At 35.8% G+C, this 22,203-nt stretch overlaps 1 protein-coding gene across 5 annotated transcripts in view; it reads right to left on the reverse strand.

Moving 5' to 3' along the window:
• CNTLN (centlein) overlaps window positions 1-22,203 on the reverse strand; it is a 189,861-nt gene that overhangs the window by 103,594 nt on the left and 64,064 nt on the right. For all 5 annotated transcript variants that reach the window (XM_065860629.2, XM_071801724.1, XM_065860630.2 and 2 more), the window contains one exon: window positions 11,901-12,095. In XM_065860629.2, the coding sequence (XP_065716701.1) occupies window positions 11,901-12,095 (195 nt within the window). The remainder of the gene's footprint in view (window positions 1-11,900; window positions 12,096-22,203) is intronic.

A 22,203-nucleotide genomic window follows, 5' to 3' on the forward strand; every position in this document is an offset into this window, starting at 1 on the left:
ACAGAACTTCCTGTATAATTTGGGTCTACAATAGCCTCAAAACCCGCTCAATTTGTTAAGTATGCTGTGAAGTTTCTTCAGTTTCAGGAATTCTAAGAATCCAGACATAACCTAAGAGAACTATTTAAAAATGGATGTTTTGTTTATCAATGGACTTCAGTTTAAGAAGAGCTAGGTAGCATTTTCTGTTAAATTTAACATATCCTTCACTATTTGATAAATCTTCTTCTACATTTCCTAGCCTAGAAGACTTTGTTTACTCAAATATCAAGAGAATCTTTAAACCTGAAATTTTAAGACATAAAAGGAGATCTTCCAAAGAGAGAAAGCTGGGTGAAATTTTTCTCTCTGGTATTTTGTTTCAGATTCATGTCTATTTATATTACTACACTTCTAAGTTCCAGATATCTCTGGTTAAGAGAAAAAAATTACAAAAATCAAATTATTTAGTGAAATGATTTGGCTATTATGAAAACCTCAATTCCTTCTGTATAAAACATGACTCTATGAACAACCCAGAGTTACAAGATTTATTAATGAATAAAGAAGTGCAATGTTGTCAGATCCTCAGAAAGAAACATGATCTTTTCTTGGCTTTTTGCTTTCTAGCTTTAAATCTGAACTCTTATTTGCAATCTAAGAACTAACGGAAATAGTATAATTAGTAAGGGAAAGATGGCAAATAATTTGGACTATAATTGAGCTCTGATTTTAAAATTCTGACATTATCAGATAAAAGCACAATATTGTGTTTCAAGACTGCAGAAAACATTCAACATCCGAGCTCTGTAGGAAAAATAGAGTTGTTTCAGAGTGAAGACCAGAAATTTGCAATTCAGAAAAATAAAAATAAATTACATGCTAAAAGGCAGCAGAGGTTCTTCCACAGCTTCTGTCTCAGAATTATCATTGTAGATTTTTGATCTTATGAACTGAAATAGTAACTCACCTCAACAAAGAGCTCCAGGAAGGTTTACTTCCTAAAGTCTATTCTCAACCCTATGTCTCAAACTAAAATTCGCATGAGACGGTCATTTCAGTGTACTCATAATATTAACCTTCTTCACAGTGCAGCAAATGAAGGCTTTCTCTCGGGCTTAAGCACCTTAGACTAGATTCTACCTGCATTACAAGTCTAGATTAATAGAATAATGGTTTCTTCTTTCACTCAGGAAAATCAGTTTATATCATACGCTACTTTATCACAAGAGATACATAATATTTTCATACTGAAACTCAACATGCAAACCATATATTTAAAATCAATGTCAGGGGCTTATTTATGTTTTAAACAACAAATACAACAAAGTACTTATTTCTACCAAGCAGACTTCTCACTCTTCTTAGGCTTACATGACTTTTCAAAATAAGACACAGTTGATGTTTTCTGGATGCATTAATCAAGATTAAGCATAAAGCACCATCTTCGCCACAAAGCTGTACCCCTAGGGGAACCATCCACACTGTACTTAGGGAAGGGAATCCAATGCCACCTTTTCAGCTCTGCTGTTGTCAGAGATCACAACCACTACCAAACAGCAGGGAGTAAATACAGCTGTGCTCCACCATACTTTTGCACGACTTTCCTGAACCAGCAAGAGAGAGCAGGGGCCAAGGGAAGGGATACTTGAGAGCTTCAGAACTAGTAACACAGCCTTATGCATACCCCTGCTCCCACTGAACTTCCTCAGCACAAAGCTGTGCTCACACTAAGTGCACAGTACCAAAACCGTTAACCAGCCAGGAGGAGACAGATGCAAGCAGATGCATCTGTAAGCAGATGCAAGAAGCTCTCTCTGCTTCAACCACAAACTGGCCAATAGGCACACGGTGGCTTAGTAAAGGCTAAGCTACCTTTTTTCTCAGCAACACAATGAAGTTTACATACACAGCTGAGACTGGAGGAAGCATGAATACCTTTATCAGAATATCTCAGCTAGGAGACATCATTTCTTACCTATGGTAACCAATGGGCCCATGACTCATACCCCAAAGTTTTCTTTTAGTCAAACTCCAGGAATCCAGTGCCATATTCCACACAAAGCCACAATGCAGGAGACATCCAGAAACAGATTATAAATAAGAATCACTTCCAATATTTCCTCTTATTCTGTTACTGAGTCAGCTAGCTGGGCAGCTAAGTCAGAGGCAATGCTCACCTCAGCATCCTTGGCAGGCTCCTTCTTTCTACAGCTTGGAAATCCAATCAGCACAGCCTCATCTCCATTTACTGCACATACTTTTAGGATGGGCACCAGTAACAAACTTCTGAAAAGCAACTTACCCAGCATGAACCTTGATCTCATGTGTCCCCATCAGTTCCCAAGAGTGGCTAAAAGCCCACCCATCCTCATAACATTTATGTTTGCATCCTCCAAAATCCGCACGATTTGTATCATATGAAAAAGAACACTCTGATCATCTGATAGAGAAGACCATGGAAGGAAATAAAGGATGCAATCCCTTTATAAAGACCATGTGGCCACCGCATCAGAAAGATTCCCCAAACCAGGTATGAATGATCTATTTTACTCATCAGAGGAATTAGACCTCCTGTTATAAAAGTAATGCTCCAAATTATTGGGGAAAATAAGTAATTACTAAAAAAAACAAATGCAGTCTGGAAAAATGTTTAGAAGAATCATCATTAAAAGTCTCAAGACAAGGAGAGATTTCATTAAGCCTTTTTGTTAAACCAGCCACTCATTTCTCCATGCTTTTGCTGGAGTGTCAACTTTTTAGTTGCAAGTACACAATAAAACTGGGCGGTTTTTTAATGAAACTGGTCAGAGCAGCAAAAAGCAAAGATCTGGGCAAGCTGAAAACATCAGTACTCCTTGCTCTAATGCATTACAATTAACAGACATTAGAAATAGAATGTAACACTACAGAAGCCCAAGTAATTGCTGGTTAGAGTATTTTATATCTTTATAGTCTTGGAAGCAATACTTTGCAACTGTGGCTTAAAAGTTTCTATTGAGTATACAAAGGCTTTTTCTTTTTTTTTTTTTTTTTTAGAATGGCATATTCTCTAGAATTTAAGTTTTTAATAAGCTTACTAATTAGTTACTCAAAAATTTTACTTGACTAACTACACCAAAATGTAGATAGTATTTCTTCAAAAAGTTTAAGATATTTTAAGATATATATTGGTATACTGGAAGTTACTAGGCAAGTTTAAAAAAGAACATTTTTCTGAGTTACAGATTCAGTACTAGAAAGCAAAAAACATATACCTGTATCTGATGGTGATACTGTTCAAAAACAAAAAACCAGAACTTTGGTGTCTGCTGAACTATTACACTATTATCACAAGTAAAAATCAAACCTGCGCACTAATGGTGTAAACTAGGGACTGTGCTTGTTATGCATTATCATCTCTGTACATTAGAACCTCAATCATACTCAAACAAATTCACTAAAGTGTGGTTTTCAATCTGCTAACTATGCATTCCATAATAGCCTGTAATTATTAAAAACTGACAAGAAAGCTACGCCACCTGTGTTTATGTGAAGCCAGGTAATGAAAAAAACAACAACGCTGTCATCACCTCTCAATTCCTGATTGCATTATCAAAACTGTAGCCGAGTTTGGCATCTGGGTGTGACCTTGTTAACTGCTAGGGTAATTAAATTTATTCTATTGGGAAAAGGGATGATAAATTATTAGCAAGAAGATTTTGTTCACATTTTATTAAATTGGCCTGTCAAAGGGTCGGCCAAATTATCAAGGGCCTCATTTATTGGAGGCCAGCCATATTGCCACATCTGTTACAATTATTTATAATTTCAGCAGTTGAAAACCAACTGAGTTAGGCATCCGCCATGTAAAGTAATTTACAAATTATCTGATGAGGGAGTGTTTTAGCTTCTCCCTCATTTCTAGCCAGCAGAAAGCCGCGCTGTAATTACAGAACACGATTAGGTTCTTTGGGGAACTTATCTTGCACTCATAGCCATAGTAAGATGCAGCAAGAACATATGGAGGAGCTTGTGCTTCTACTCCCTGAAGCTCGTGACCCGCCTGCCGCTGAGCCCTTGAGTTGAATTTGAATGAGAGTGCCATGGCTAATGTTCTACACATGCACCATTTATGCCACAAAACAAATCGGATCACTGTTAATTATGAAGCAGCTATAATCAGGCCTTCACATCTGTGTAATGTGAAGCGCAGTAGGCTGTATTCCAATAATGTATGACTACCTTTGGGTCGCAAATTGCGAGCCATATTGCCTCAGTAGTAGTTACTGAATTCAAAGTAAGTCCTTTGATAAAAGCCCATCACAAAGATATTTTTATCCATTTTTTTAAACACAAGCCTTTCTTTATCAGCTATTGACCAGAACAGTTAAAGCATATGGCACAAGTTCATTAATGAACAGTAGCACACAGCACTCTAATTTAATGAAACCACTTGAGCCATAAAAATCAGATTTAGTTAATTCCCTCTTTCCTTTTTTTTTTTTTTTTTTCCTTTTCTGCATCTAGCCTATACCCTGGACTCCAACATAATGTCATGGGTGATCTTGCTGTAAAATATAATTATTTTCTTGTACATTTATAAACAGATTTTATATTTTAAGAGCCTGTGCATTTTATAACATTGAATGGCGGGGGGGGGTGGGGTGGGGAAGAGTGGGTACAGACAAATGGAAAGAAACTGAAAATTGGAAAGAAATGTCCAAGTAGTTGCTGCTGCATAACCCAAAATTTAACCTGATAGCAATTAATAGTCCATATATCATTTCTATTTTAGAAATTACTGCCTGGCAGCTGTCTTCTAACAAAAAAATATTCTTTATTCAGTGAAAAATCTTTCTGTGAGAAAGCAGCTAAACAAGCGGCACCCAGATGGCAAACCAGCTACAGTTTAATTAATCCACTAAAAGCCATTCAGTTTTCAGTAAGGGTAATGTAATTTTGAATAATTGTAGGAAAAAAAAATCACTAAACGTTCTTAAGTTTTATTATAGCGGCATGAATAGTGCCGCTATAGAGTAGTTAAAGTTGAGTTGCTTTTTCCATTATAAGCCTCACATTTTCAGTATCTTGGTCCTTTCAGATTATTGTACATTGAAAATACATAAATAGAATGTCAAACTAAGCTAAACTAAATAAAAATTAAGCTATTCCTCAAAACTGGATCCAATTTTTCCTTTCTGTTCTTTTCACACTCTAGAACAGGACACAGATTAATTTTCAAAAGTTATGCAATACCTTCCTAAAGTATGCTGTGTTTCCTTCCTTTTATTCAAAAATAATTTCAAAAAGCTGCACAAACCCACTATTCCTTGATTTACAGACAACACCTGCCTGCATCCTGGCACACCTACAACATTGCAGGTGGAGTCCCAAATTGTCACAGTAAAGCACACCCAACTGTAACTGAAATCGCATTTTATGGTGATCAAGTGCTAGTATACTGTGATCCCAATAGCAATAATGACTTCACAGACTCTATTAGACAGTTATAACTCCACACAGCTTTTCTGAGGACAAGGGTATGGCTTGAACCACAGAAAACAAACTCCTTTGCATGTATCTATTATCCTAGAATTCTGCAATTCAAATACAAAGGCATTCCAGAAAAATAATAATACTTCTTCAAAAATACTGGTTTTCTCCTTTCCACCTTGTTTTAAAGACATATATAGAAGACATTTTAAGTGTAGTTTCATAACACTTTGGTATAAAAAATATTTGGAAACTAACAAATTCCTACTGCTTCTTTGAGAATCAGAGACATGCTTTTACTAGCTGTTTAAAAATTGTTTAGCTGTAAGCTATCGTATTAAATTTGCTAATAACGAAGATTAATATGACATCACGAATCTTGAAGATCACATGTGTCTTAGAGTCTTAAGTTATATTTGTCTATGTATTGTAAATATCAGGAATTACCAGCACTTTTCTATTACAAAAATATTTTAAAATAGAACAATTTCAAATTTACAAGCCACAATCCATACCTAACTTTATTATAAGGGTAATCTATAAATAACAGTTTATACCTTAAGGAAATACAATCATCTGAAAATGTTATTAATATTTTTCATCATTAAAGATTAATTATTTACTCAGTAAGTGGTGTTGCCTAAATTGTCAATATCAGCTCCAGTTTACTTTCTTCAAAGCCCAAGCCTTCAAACAGTGATAAAATCCTTTGCTTTCCTCTAAAATTGTGCTGCAGTGTTCCATAGTTCTAAATGTTCACTATGATTTAATTTCATCTTGTCCTAAACAAATATCTTTTCACTACAATATTTGTTTGTTGCTTAAAAATTATATTTTGACATCTTTGAGATCAATTTCAATGTTTGGGTTTTGGTGATTTTTTGTTTGTTTGGGTTTTTTCTTGTTTTGGTTTGGGGTTTTATGTTTGTTTGGAGTTTTTGTTGGAGTTTTGTTTGTTTGTTTTAATAAATTGAATATTTCTAAAAAATGGAAGATATTTGTGGAAAGCTTTGACTGAAAGGGGGTGCAAGACTAAGAAAATTTTTAATACTAATAAATTAAATACATGCGTAAAGGCTAAATAAGTGCAATATAAAAAGCCTTTTGTTAGGAATTAGTTTCAATAACAGAAATTATTCTAATCTATAGAACAAAATTTACAGCACCACACTTTGAACAGGGTATTTGCCTCCTGTTATGCTGTATCATTAACACGAAATAGAAAATTAAGCCTCAAAAGAGGACTTCAAATATTCATATTGCAACACTAAGTATACAGGACAAAAACTTAAAGCACTGAAAGAAATAAGAGTTATGCTTTCCAAGTAACTTTTAATCATTTATATTTCTCTCAAAGTCAGTATTTTAAAGACTGTACTATATAAGGCCATAAACTGAAATCACTGAAATACTGGTTAGAAAACAAGTAAGTCACACTGTGATAACAAGACTTGAAGGATTTTTCATGGCAACAATGGATGCAGTTTTTCTTGAAACATTTTATTTATGCATTTCTGTGCTGGTTTAGCTGAGATTAAGTTAATTTTCTTCATAGCAGTTAGAATATTTTTTTTCTTTTTAGTAGCTAGCACAGTCTCTTGCTTTGAGTATAGTATGAGAATTATGTGATAGTATGTTGAACTTCCCATGCTCTTCTTTCAAGCAGCTAGACTTTAAGTTGGTATGGAAAGGATGTAAGAACTCACTGATGCTTTTGGCTGTTGCCAAGGAGAACAAAGAACTTTATCAACTTCCCAGCTGTAGGTGCAAAGAGCAACTGGAAGGTGGCACAGACAGGACAGCACCTCGACTGACATTCCAGCTGCTCTTTTAACTATTCCCTATCATCAGTGTCATGCTCCTTATATAGCTGGAAGCAGCTCTTCTGGCTACTTAGTTCACGAGTCTGCCATTTTGCAGTTTTGGCTTTTTGCCACTTTGGCCTTTTGCTTTTTGTCTTTTTGCTCTCTTGCTGGGACCAGCTGTTCAGGACTAGGGTTGCTCTCTTATCCAGGACTGGCTGTTCAGGGTGATCATGTTTGAGCATGAACTGCTAACCGGACCTCTGCCCTTTCCTGATCAGCTTATATAGAATCAGCGATCATGAGCAATTGCCTTCTGCATCACTTATTTTATCTATGTGTGGCTGTATATATGCATATGTATATCAGTAGTAGTAGTAAATTATTATATTTTTCCTTTTTTTTTTTTTTAATTTTCTGTTTTATTAAATTGTTATAATCTCAACCCATGAGTTCCTCCCTTTCTTTTTGATTGTCTCTGCCAACCTGCTTGGGGACAGGGGTGAGTGAGCAAGTGATTGCCATGGTTCTAGTTGTCAGCTGGAGTTAAACCACAAAAATTTATCATATAAATAGATTTAAACTCAAATTTGTATCTTGGTTGAAAAAAGCACTTTTTTCTAATAACCTTAAATTACATCTGTGTGCAATTTATTTCATTGTTTTACTGATATTTTCTATTCTGGTTGCTTTTAAAAATTTCTTTATGAGAAATTAAGATACTACTATAAAAGTGCAAGTGAATTCTGTATTAGGTAGAATGCACATACTTGTCAGATGCTACAGTTACAAATAAAAACATTAAAAAGTCTGTTAATTACTGGTTCTTGATCACGTATCTTCTCTTAATACTGTCTTTGATGTCTGCACACATCTGAAAACTAGGAGTCAAGGCAGAAATGACTGCCTTGCTTCAGTAAAATATTTAAATATTCACCATCCACATGAGTAATAGTTATGATATACTAACCATAGACTAAAAGTATGGTATACATCTCAGGGATAAAAATGAAGACCAGTAACAAAACAGAACCAAAAAAGCAATTATTAAGATGAAATCAATCATACCCCACAGGATTATGCTTTGAAAACTATTTAAAGTTCTTTCTTACTGGGTAGCTTGAGCATAGATCTAACCAAAAAGTCTCCCAAATTCACATGCCTAATCTCTCTGATCAGAGAAAAGGTATGAGAGCTGCTGAACACATGCATACTAAGATGTAAATAGAAATTTACTCTAAATCAGATTCAAATTCTTCATCACACGCATTACCTGAATAGTCAAAATAAAATCATCGAAAAGCGTGCCCTCAATAACACAAGCACCACACTGACTAGAATAAGATTACGACATTTAAAGAGGCATATTTTACCCTTAATGAAAGAAAACTGAGGTATTCTTGGTAATAAAGCCAATAATATAAAATTCATTTTTGCCTGACTGCAAAGTAATTTCAACAGCAAGAAAAGCTGAAATCCAGGAACATATGCAACACTGATGTATAATCTTCCCAGCTAGTAAAAGTCTGAAGAAGATATATTAGTGCTGTCAATGGACTGTTAGCATGTCCCGCAGGATAAACTTTCAGCAAGGCACAAATCTGAACATGCTCAAGAAATCATTATAGCAGAAATACAATTGTCATTTAAACCAACTTACACTTTTATGAAGAATTGTTTTTAAAAATGGTAACAGGAAAACTAGTAAATGTGTGCATTGCTTTGGTGTCCTTTTAATTAAGTCTGTCTTCCAAATCCATCCTGTTCTACCGATGTTGCTATCAAGAGACAGCAGAATGAATGAGGATGTTCTCTTAATCATCTCTTAATCATAAACAACCAGGGTTCTGGTCATCTTACAGGTCACAGAAGTAATGATAGGTAATGACTTTTTTCCCCTGCAGAAACCTCAGCTGTGTAACCACACAATAATACCTTTCTAACATGTATGCAAGACAGTGAAGTTGATAATGGGAAATATAGCTGTCATCAAAATGCAGCCAACAATGAGCATTATGATACACTCCCAGAGCAAGACTGCATGTCAACAAAATTTGGTATATTTGCTACAGCAGAACGGAAGATTGTTAGTCAAAAGAGAATACTGAGCATGTTAAGCACATAAGCACAGATTGCTTAACATCTCAATTCTACAAACCTAGCAACTGTGGACACTACCTTACGTATTTCCTTCCCTATGAGGCTACTTCAGTAACGCTAATAATTTTTACCATCACAGCCTGGTTTAAGATTAATTTACTGAAAAAAGGAAGATTCATATATTGCATTTAGTATACTATATTACATCCATTATTGAAAATTATCTGCTTTTCCTTCCTACTATGTCTTCTCCACTAAAACTGGTAAATATCTGACTGAGCTCATGACAAATCACATAAATGTTCAACTGATATATTTCTGTAGAAGGTCTGACTGAACCTACATTCACTAAGAAAACAACAAATTCTCCGAATAATCATGACAAATGCACTCCTTCAAATACACTAGCAACAGGGAGTGTGCCAGGGAGTCTAAAATTCTGAGAAAGGATCAAAATGGAAACATAGCAGAAAGCCAACAGAAGGCTACAGAAAAACAATTATTTGCACCCTCATTCACTATTAAGTAATTTAGGACTGCTTCACATTTGGATCCTAATTTGTATGGAGCGTATGTTAATGTACTTCAATTTCAGGCACCACTAGAAGGAGACACAGAATAAATCAACAAAAGAAACAGTAATAATTCGGCCACACTGGATGTGATTAATTGAAAACATCTGAAAGAAATAAAGTATAAAGTTGAATCACGAATCGCAGGTTGTCACTAGCTTTTAAAATAGTCTTACTTTTAACCTCAGAAATTTCCTAAAGTTCTTTTAAGAAGTAAACAAAATTGATCCAAATGAAATTATCTACAAGGATTTGAATTGGATTTCAGCAAAGCTTCACACTACGAGCTTTTAAAGAAACTCAACTGCTGTATTTTAAGGGGAGAAAAAAAAGTTAAAGATTGCTTTAATTATAAGAAATAAGTAATAGCAATAGATGCTCCATTTACTTAGTGGGAAGGAGTCAACTGTGCTGTCCCACATGTTGAAAAATGTAGGAGGTTAGTGTAGTAACAAAATTATCAATTACTAGTAAACCCTTAAAGGTAATAAAGACAAATCCAATGTATAAAAAACTGTCACACAATATCCAGGTCAGACAATATAAATGTTGTACCTGGAGGAAAACATTCTAAAATCCCTTCACAAAGACAGTGAAGGTCTCTTTAACCTCAATTAATATTATCCACAGATATAATAAAAACTTTTCTGAAAAAAAAAAAAATCTGACAAAATAAACTGCAAAAAACTCTTCAAAGCAATGAAAAATGAATTCAGAAATACAGTCTAAGCATTCAAAAACCATGATCCAAAGCTGTGTTTAGAACAGAAAGAACTTGAGACTAATTTTATATTTATAACATTTCAAAGAAATCACCAAAATCTAAAAGAAGAAAAAAAAAAACAATTATTTCAAAGACTTGGAAAAAGGTCAAGAACATATCAAGAGGTAAACACTCCACAAGAAAGACTTAAAATAACGTTTTTTATCATTCATGAAACAAAATTATCAAATCATTAGATTAAGGGGAACTTTAAAAATCATACAAAATACGGGTTAAGAATCTTATGATAAACACTTCAGTAATACTCTGGACAAAGTTAGCACATTAGCTCTGGAACGACCATCATGAACACGTCCAGGAGATACTGCATTCTGTGATTTTTCTGTTTTACAGCAGATTGCTACTTGCACACACTTTGAGAAATTAAACACTACTTTTTTTTTAATATTCAAACTCCTTTGGGCTCGTTAATGAAATCCTTGATTACAGATCTACCTTACCTACCTACACAAAGTGTTGAATTTAATGAGCATTATCACCTTAACTATTTTCCTTTCTCTGCTTGATCAAGTGAAAGAGTGCTGTTAATAGTAAAGCTGGAATGCATAAGCACGTCTCATTGACAAATCTATGGAAGAAACTAAGCAACAGAGTTTACAAAACCATTGCAGGTAGACCATTCAAAGCCTATCAAACTCACTTTAAGTCATGAATTGGCCTTTGGAAAATGTCAGAGGTATACATATAAGATCTGGCACAGGTGTCAAGTTGGAGGCATGTTTGTGTGATGGATTTATTATAACAGTTCCAAATGGAACATTAAAGCTTAGACATTTTTAGACAAATATTTCTCCCCACCATAAATCAGGACCAATAAATTTCATTTTCACAGAGGAAATGCAGAAAGTTCAACATTTTTTCTAGAAATTTGTTTCCAGGACCAAAATCACATTGATGTCATTTTTGTTGTCTTTGTTACAGAATATAAATTAGAGTCTTGTTGAATACTGACACCACTTCTCAGTTTTTTTCCCAGGACAGATTTATTTGTGAAGTACCTTCTATGAGCGACAGCAGAAATAGTTACAATACTGCAGAAGCAGAGTTGTAGATTTTCTTAAAACAAACAAACAACAAAACAACAACAAAAAACAACCCACAACTACAATTTCCTTTAAAATTTCCTGGTACAGAAGCTTAATTTAAAACAAAAAGACACAACTTCTATTATTCTAGAAGTGGACTCACCTGTACTTCACATTCTGAAGAAGAGTTCTGATGTGCTGCTTTTAAAGCATCATGAGCCTGCTGAAGTTGTTCTTGTAGCTGACAAATCAGTTGATCTTTTCTAAGTAACTGATCCTGAAGAGAGGCACAGCTTTGCTGCAGTTGAATTTCACTTGCTTTAACAGTTTCAAAACATGAAGTCAACTCATTATAAAGCTGAGAGAGGATAAGAGAAATAACAGGATTAAAAATAACTTCAGTGCGGATAGCTACATAAATACAGGAGGAAAGTATGATTTAAGTAACTTGTCTATAAAGACCAGTCTCAAGTTTTGACAATTCTTCCAGACTACTTGTCCTCCTGCCTTTTGTCACAGTCTATACATTTGAAAATAGTGATGGCAGTAATCACTTTAAGTTTGAAAGGTGTTTTTCCATTTTTAATAGAAACGAACACCTAAAATCAGGATTTCTTTTACTTCTTAAACAGTTTATATAAGACACAGAAAATACAAAAGAAAAAAATAATCCTGCATTGAGAATAGGCAAAAAATTGAAATATCTGTCCTGGGAATGAAAATAAAGGTGCAAGAATACCAAATGCCATCCTTGTCTTTTATAGAGTACTTTGATCTGTTTAAATAATTATTTTATGGGATTTTTTTTAACATTAACTATAAAACCCAAAGACTATATTAGAAGTTCTTATCACTGGCTGCTGCTCAGCTATTCTTGCTGAAATCAGAATATTGTATACATGTCCTTTTTTCTCAAAATAAGTAATATTGCCTCCAACTATTTATTCTACCATAAAATAATCTGTAGAAGGCATGTACTTCGGCAGCTGACAGTTTTCGTTGGAAAATACATTCCTGCCATTTCATCTGAAATAAACTAATCAAATACAAAAAGCAGAATTTCCAAATCTATCAATAATGTTTATAAGTACAAGGAACTGACATGAGTAATTTTACTTGTAAAAACTTTATTTTACTCTTCATTTTACTTTTAGTCTTGTCAGTTTTACTTAAATGATACACTTCTTTCTCCCTTTTGTCTGCTTACCTCACTTACAAGTTAAATCCTTTGGAAAACAATCACAACTTCTAGATTTTGAAATGTTCTACCTAACACTTCGTAAGAAATCTGGAAATAACCTCCCTTCCTTTCCTTCTGTCTATCATTTTCTATTCCCGTGGGCTCTCAAAATCCACTTAGGACAAAGTAAACTAAATTACCTCTTGCCTATTTTCAAAGCAGATCAGAGATCACATCTTTGGGGCAAAATTAATTTGAAGCTCAGGCAGATTGATATTTTGAATGGGTGTTAAAAATCAAACTTTTACATTGAAATTTGTGTGCCTACTGAATCTTTTTTATATATTTAAGAAAGCTTACATCATCTCTAGAAATGCATGTTCAAGAATAGCCAGTTTCTTATGGAAATCATTATGTGTCTCACAGGAAAAAAAAAAAAAAAGTTCATTTATCAAAAACATGCATTTTTAGATAATGTCCTTCCAACTGAATGGAACATCGAGACACAGTTACTTCCAGCTATAACTATTTCAGCTCATTAGCTAGATCATACTGCTAAGACAATTTGCTGGTTTTATTACTAGCAGCACTTAAGTGGTCATAATTATAGTATGTGAAAGGTAACATCCCAGTAAGATAAATGGAGAACATCAAAAATACGATGCTTTTTTCTAGCTGGCAGCCACAAACCCTAATGTAGCTAATGGGTATTTTTGGTAGTCTGTATTTGCCAGGACAAGACAAACAGCATGTCTTTTTACTAGCATAAACTTTTCCAACCTTCCCTGCTTTGAAAACAGCAATAGTAGAACATATAGATTTCAAGTATAAAACTAGCTTAAAGCTATGGGCAAAAAACATATTCACATCTTTTTACACTGAGGTTTATTTATTTTTTTGAACACCACCAATGTATTAGTTTACAGGACTCATTCTTTTCTTTTTTTTTTTTCCCCAGCTATTTAGCATCAGTAAATTTCAAAATGAAAATCATCTGTATGAAAATAAAGAAGTATTATCTACTGTCTATAGATATCTGGAACAGATTCCAAATTTCCATTTGGCTCCCTGTCTTTTCATTTATGGACATGCACTGTTTTGTGAAGTAAATATATGCCTACTATTTATATGGGATTCATTTGGGATTTTCTGCTCATTTCTGACCCAGTTTTAGAAGAGGCACCACATTTAACCACACTGCAGTAAGCACATTTAAGAACATACAGTATGAAACTGGTGAAACTGGTCTACCGTTAATAAAGATGGAGAAAGACAGTTGTAGAGAGACAGTATGTTAAATACAGAAGAGAGGACTGGAGATGGAACATGGAGTAGAAAATCCAAAAGAAAACACTAAGATGTTGTAAATTATTTATCTCAGAACTAGCAAGCTTCACAGAAAAGTGAAGTCTTGACTGTACATAAGTGAGTAGTTATACCTTCCATGAATGTCAATAAGATATGAGATTTATTCAGGAAATTGTTTAATCTCCAAGAAGAGATATTAAATATAAATATATACATATATGTTTACAAGATTGAAAGAAAAAGGAAAATATTAAAAATCATTCTTTATAGGTTTTATGAAACTTGGTAGTTGAAGAGAAAAAGGCCAACAGGCAGCGACACAAGACTGCTCTGCAAAAACTGCTGCACTGACTGTATTCTGAGAATCTCTTTCTAATGCCTTAGAGCTGCCCTTTCTCTGACAGGCAACATAGATTGTTACAGGAGAAGGTACTTAACAACAAATTAAAAAAGATTGAAAGTATCTGAAATCAGTACACTATAATAAATTTAGTCTATATGACTAAAGAGCATTATTTATCAGTCAGGAAGGAAGGGTAACTTAGGTGAATTACAAAAAATAAAGTATCCCATATTTCTCAGCTACCCTAACAATTTTCTATATTGATTTAACTGATTTTACTAGAAAACACTTTTTGCTAGATCTTTGAAGAGACACTTAAAACAGAAAACTTCATTAAAGCAGAAGGTGTGCTTAATGCCACCAAGTAAACTAAAAATGCCAGACTAAAGCTAGGACTTCCAGGAGAACCAAAAGATATGACTCTAAAGCCTGCCCAAATGTGACAGAAAATATTTAACAGCCTGATAATGGTGGGGTGAGGTGAAATACTGACATACATTAAATATGTATGATAGTAAAATTAAGTTAAGTCAGATCAAAGAAACCTGAGAAATTCCAACAAAATCTAACAAAACTAAATAATTAGCCTATACTATCTACTGTATTGCATGTTAGCCAGAATCATAGCGCAACTGGAAAAAAAAAATGCAGAGTGAAACAGATGACACAAATGACCAACACTAACATTATCCAAGTGTGCAGGATCTATTTTAAATCAGGTTTAGACTGCTCCTATGTAATGAATGCCAGTTAACATCTGGGACCACTTTTCCAGTTCCAAAATAATTTTCAGTTCCATGATCCAAAAGGCACTTAGTTAAGGCTCTCATACACTTTTCTATGATATCAACTAATGCACAGGAAGTGGGGACATCTGGAAGATTTTCTTCAAAAGTATTCTCCCATGAGGAGCTAACACTATGGTAGATCCGTCCATTAAAATGCAACAAAAGCCAATTATATATACCAAGTGTAAAACAAATATTTTCCTACATTAAATGTTATATCTAAATGCTCACGCCCCAAAAAGCAGTGTATTACAAAGATCTGAGTAAATGAACCTGAACTTCAGTAATGTTGGACATATAGTAATGACACAAATGGAAAAATGTCTAAATTAAGCAACAATAAAACTACAAGGGAAACTATTACAGCACCATCACAGAAATCCATGTTACAAGATCATCTTGTTTATGAGAATTTGAAAAGAGCAAGGGCAGAAATTAGCTGGAGAAGCTCTACGGTGAAATTCAAGAGGCACCCCAGGCAGACTAAAAGAGCACATCCATGGCATTTAGTTTTAAAATGGAAAAGGAGAGGTAGAGTGATTTTTTTTAAGACGAGAGAACATGAAACTTCCCTATGATAGAAGAGAAGAATGTCGGACACAAATGAGAGCTTAAGAAGAAAAACAAAAGAAAGTAACATCAGACAACCTACAAGCAAGGGTGACCAATATAAGCTAAAAGAAAAGACATGCTTTCCTCAACTTTATGGTATTATATAATTGCAAACAGCATGGTTGTTTTGGAAACCATGTAAAATGGCTAACTTTAGCAATACACCTTCTCCAAAATAACAAGAGAGAACACAAAAGAAAAGGACATTTCCGTCTATTCGATTAGCGTTGTTACCATAAAAACTGATGAGTCTATCTGCTTAAATGAATCCAGTATGTCCCGTTTCCTGACTGATCCACCACCTCAAAGCCTGTCTTGGCCTTCCAATATTCATTCACCTGATCAGTTTTATGCAACTCTTTGCGCTTATATGGCTATCTAGTGGTAAGGGTTGTGGATTGCTTTTTTGAATATAGAAAATTTTTGATGCATTTCTCCCAGAAAAACAAAGAACACCAGCGCTAGTTAATGCACAAAAAAGTTAGTAATTCATATTGCAAATGGTATAATTTAAAATCTTCCATCATGGGACCAATCTGATTATAAACAAAATTCTAACTCTGATCAAAATTGGCATCACTCAAAAACAGATTTAAGTAAGATTAATCTTAAGATTTTTCTTCCTTTCTTGACACACAACTCTTCTTCCACTGTCTCACCAGTTTACATAATTTCTTTCATCTATAGTTCTCATATGGTGAAAAAATACAATATCATTGCCAGATACCTTAAGACAATGATTTGCAAACATTAGTGACAGATTTGGCATTATAGATTATTTACTTTTATTTTCTAAATATTTAAGCATTCTGCAAAGATCAATATACACCATTATGCACAGCACAATAAGTGTATCAGTACAGGAGTTTTCAAGCATGAAAATCATCAACTGTGAGTGTTGAGTTTAACATCACCCTGAGAGATCCTGAGTCTACCCACTGTTGCTTCAGCTTTAAACTATGGGCCCACCTGATGCCAAAATCTACTTGCTAGCATGTGACCAACTCTATTCGAGTTTGGTATACAATACATAAATATAGACTAACCTAACTAGCACACTTTCCAAGAGCAGAAAACAGTACTGAACAGCCTTCCCAGGGAGGTTGAGGAGACATTCAAAACCCGTCTGGACGCCTTCCTGTGTAACCTCATCTAAGTGTTCCTGCTCCAGCAGGGGGATTGGACTAGATGATCTCTTGAGGTCCCTTCCAATTCCGTGATTCTGTGAAGCTTGAACTGAAATATGAGATAATCTTTATTAAAGATCTGAGTTTCTCACAACTTTCACAGGCCAAATGGACTACAAAAATGATGATTCACTTATTACTGATGTCGGCTTCAGCATATTTGACTGGAAAGTTAGTTTCTCTCAGTTCCTATCATGTGTGAAAGGACTTACATTTTTCATTCAAATTTGAAGGAGAATGTGCATTGTTACTACCATTTACCCATCTGTATAGTTTTAGTTTTTAGTTTGTGAACTTAATGCTGTTTACATAAAAATAAACACATTTATATGATTCTTTACTATGCTTAAAGGTTGCTGCAGTCACAAAAAGACAGCAAGTAGTAAAATTTAACCTTAGGATAGCAAAACCAGTAACTTGACATTCTGATTACAATTTCTCAGGCTTGAAGGAGAGCAAACTCTCTCCACACACTGACACCATGAGAAACACTAGCAAAGGCAAGTGCAGGTACAAAATTAGCCACAACATCTGAAAATCTGATGCTATCATATTTACATCTACTTTCTGGTACGTTCAATGCTCCAGTACACTCGATGCAGACTTCTGCGATGCCTCCGAACTGTAAAACTCTCACTGCATTTTCTAATTATGCCAAAAATCTAACCACTGAACAATGCTTTTCCTCATCACAGACATGTATTGTGCCACTATCCACAGTATTTTCTGTTTGCTGAGTTCCAGGACATGAATCACTATTTCATATTTAATGACAAATAATGGTATTTCCACTTCACTAAAAGTGCCTTCCACTAAGAGATCTTTAATCAGTATGATTAAAAAGGAATCTAAAGGCCACATCAGATCAAGGGAAAACGCTACGTTATAAAAACAAAGGTCCTAAATTGTAAATTTCAGAAAACTGTGATAAGCTGGCTAAGGTGTTCAGAATATCTTCTTGTCTTATTATCCCTAGTATTGATTGAAGCCTCTCCACCTTGAAATTGTTGGTGAGGACAAACCTATCGAGTCTCATTAAATCCAGAAAGGAATGAAGCCCCCAGAGTATTTGGGACCACTAAAACAGATGCTAATACATTTTAGAAAAATATTCCCTATCCTTGAAAATGAGAACTACAGCTACAATACGACATGGATATCAATTTTGTTTCCATAAATGCTAAAACATAAAGCAATTATTGTAGAACACAGCACCCTTAAAATTTGTACTTAAAGAAAAAAAAATATAGCAGTACAACAAGTCAATGCAACTTGGTGAAAAAGATTACAGATATTCATATGTATATGCTGCCCACTACAGATGGACTTGAAAAATGGTCCTCAATGGATTTACTCATAATCCAGTAATCCAGTGCAAATTCATTACTTTGATTTGGATTGTCCGAAAGGGGGTTTTTTTCTTTTATTCAGTCTACTGTTTCATATTATACATTAACATCAGCACAAAGAGTGGTTCTTCCTAAATGGTAGACTATTAAGATCAACTTGGAATATGTGAGCCAACCAGATTGCCTGAGCTACAGAATATACTGCCTCTCTGACCACTGACAGAGAGGTCATTGATCTTGCTGTAAGGGAGAATATATCATAAGATGTACACACTGATTGGCTCAATGCCATTCGGAGCAGTAGGAAAATACTCTGTTGTGAGTCTACAGAACAGCTGACACATCCTTATCTAGATATTGCAGCCTGCATATTATTAATGCAGGGAAGGCAAACAAAACACACATTTGTCTACAATAGTTTGCCTTTCTTATTCAAGGGAAAAATAGGCATTTGTATTATTTTTATAGACGCTGAGTTTTCCAAAGGCGTGCTGTGACTTCAGTAGGACTGCGTATCTTGTGATTTGGAAAAATGCATGTTGCTTGAAGTAATTATAGCTGGGTATTTTATTCAGTTATTCTAATCAGAAGCATGTAACAGGATTATTGTGATAAAGGAACTCCTTCCGCCCTCCGAATTTCTCACAGCCAAACAATGTCACAAATATTATTAGATCTATTCTGCCTTTTTTTCCCCCACCTTATTTTTTTTTCACTTTTTTTACTATTTTAATGTATACTTTTTTAAAAACATATATTTATTTTTAAAAAAGAACGTCTTTTTTCCAGGTGCATTAGATATTTAGACATTATACAAAAAGACAGCTTATAACTTCTACAGTAGTAATTTGTCAGAATATTTGAGTTAGCTGTTGCTGGTTTAAGAGGCAAACCTTACTCCTCCATGTTCAAAAAATACTGAATTCAGCACCTCCAAACCAGCAAAATTTAGGGTCATCTGTGAGCTACCAAACAAAAGGACTAATCTTCAAACCCACACTATTCCTGTTCTTGTTGTATGATCAGCTAAGAAGAAGTTTAAAGTCCTGCCAAGACAGACCAAGAACAGTGAACCAGTTTTCTGAAGCAACCCTGAATTTTCAGACAAGCCCAGTTTAGAAGCGGCTTGCACTTATAGCTATATAGGTAGACCCACTTATAGCTATGTAGGTATACCCATCAATTTTCCATAATACATAGGTAACTTGAAATAGCAAAATTATTTTTCACAAAACAGGTTAAACTCTTCCCCAAATTGAAGTAGATAGTAATGCCAAAGTCACTATTATGCAAGGTGAAGTTATCTTTACAAAGAGTTTTGTCATGCTTTCAAACAGTCTCATGCAATCCCAGTTTTATTTCATGTGCTGTAGAACTAGTCTAGAAGAATATTGTCTTATAAACACTGATGAAGATCCTTAGTATTATCTTCAGTTGCACCTTTTTTTTTTTTTTTTGAATGACTCAAAGGATCCATTTAACAACTATAGTAGCACTGACTGGAGAACAGAAAATGAAACAGTAACTCCTGCTACTTACCTTCGTTACTTTTTTTTTTTAATTCTATAATTTACTTTGTCTTACCCCCAGGTAAGGAAGGAAAAGAGGTGGGAGAGCTCTGTATGTTGAGGAGTGATTTGATTGTCTGAAGCTTGATGAGGGTGATGATCCAATTGAGTGTTTATGGGCAAGAATCATGGAGAAGGGCAACAAGGCAGACATCCTGGTGGGGATCTGTTACAGACCACCCAACCAGGATGAAGAGGCAGATGAAATATTCTGAAGGCAATTGGGAGAAGTCTCCTGATTGCTAGCTCTTGTTCTCATGGGGGACTTAAGCTTACCAGATGTCTGCTGGAAATATAACACAGCAGAGAGGAAGCAGTCTAGAAGGCTCCTGGATTGTACGGAAGACAACTTCCGTACACAGCTGGTCAGTGAGACAACTAGGGAAGGTGCCCACTGGATCTGTTGTTTGTGAACAGAGAAGGACTCATGAGTAATGTGTTGACTCGAGGTCGCCTAGGACACAGACATCACAAAATGACCGAATTTTCTGTTCTTGGAGAAGTTACAAGGGTGGTCAGCAGAACTACCTTGGACTTCCAAATGGCAGACTTTGACCTCTTTGGGAGGGTGATTAGCGGAGTCCCTTGGGAGGCAGTCCTGAAGGGCAAAGGAGTCCAGTCAGTTTGGTCTCTCTTCAAGAAGGAAATCTTAGAGGTGCAGGAGCAGGCTGTCCCTGTGTACTGAAAGATGAGCCAGTGGGGAAGAAGCCAGCCTGGCTCAATAGACAGCTGTGGCTGGGACTCAGGAATAAAAAGAGAATTTATAACCTTCAGAAGAAGGGGCAGGCTACTCAAAAACACAAGGATGCAGTGAAGTTATGCAGGGAGGAAATTAGAAGTGCCAAAACACAACTAGAGCTGGGTCTGGCTAGTGCTGTAAAAGAGAACAAAAAATATCTCTGTTAATACATCAGCAACAGAAGGAAGACTAAGGAGAATCTCCACCCTCTGGTGGACGTGTGGGGAAACACAGTGACAGAGGGTGAGGGAAAGGCTGAGGTACTAAATGCCTTCTTCGCTTCAGACTTTAATACTCAGAATAATTGTGCTTCAGGTACCCAGCCCTGAGCCAGAAGACAAGGATGGGGAGCAGAAAGAAGCCCAAATAATCCAAGGGGAAATGGCTGGTGACCTGCTACACCACTTAGACACACAGAAGTGTATGGGGCCAGACTGGATCCATCCAAGGATACTGAGGGAGCTGGTGGAGGTGATCACTAAGCCACTTTCCATTATTTATCAACAATCCTGGCTAAGCGGGGAGGTCTCAGTTGACTGGAAGTTGGTGAATGTGACGCCCATCTATAAAAATGGCTGGAATGAGGATCCAGAAAACTACAGGTCTTTATGCCAGGGAAGGTCATGGAACAGATCATGTTGAGTGCCATCACGCAGCACATACAACACAACCAAGCAATCAGGCCCACTCAGCATGCGTTTATGGAAGGCAGGTCCTGGCTGACCAACCTGATCTCCTTCTATGAGAAGGTGACCCATTTGGTGGATGAATGAAAGGCTGTGGATGTTGTGTACTTATACTTCAGTAAAGCCTTTCACACCGTATCCCACAGCATTCTCCTGGAGAAGCTGGCAGCTCATGGCCTGGATGGGTGTACTCTGCGAGGCATAAAGAGCTGACTGGAGGGCCAGGCCTGAAGAGTTGTGGTGAACGGAGCCAAATCCATTTTGTGGCCAGTCACAAGTGGTGTTCCCAGGGCTCAGTATTGGGGCCAGTTCTGTTTAATCTCTTTATCAATGATCTGGATGAGGGGATTGAGTGCACCCTTTGTAAGTTTGCAGACAACACCAAATTGGGTGGGAGCGTTGATCTGCTGGAGGGTAGGAAGGCCATACCAGAGGGACCAACTGAATCGTTGGGCTGAGGCCAAATGTATGAGGTTCAAAAAGGTCAAGTGCTGGGTCCTGCACTTGCATCACAACAAGCCCAGGCAGCGCTACAGGCTTGGGGAAGTGTGGCTGGAAAGGTGCCTGGTGGAAAAGGATCTCAAGGTACTGATTGACAGCCCGCTGAACATGAGCCAGCAGTGTGCCCAGGTGGACAAAAAGGTCACCAGCATCTTGGCTCGTATCAGGAATAACATGATCAGCAGGACTAGAGAAGTGATCATCC

Source organism: Patagioenas fasciata, chromosome Z (genome assembly GCF_037038585.1).
Source record: "Patagioenas fasciata isolate bPatFas1 chromosome Z, bPatFas1.hap1, whole genome shotgun sequence".
Taxonomy (NCBI): domain Eukaryota; kingdom Metazoa; phylum Chordata; class Aves; order Columbiformes; family Columbidae; genus Patagioenas; species Patagioenas fasciata.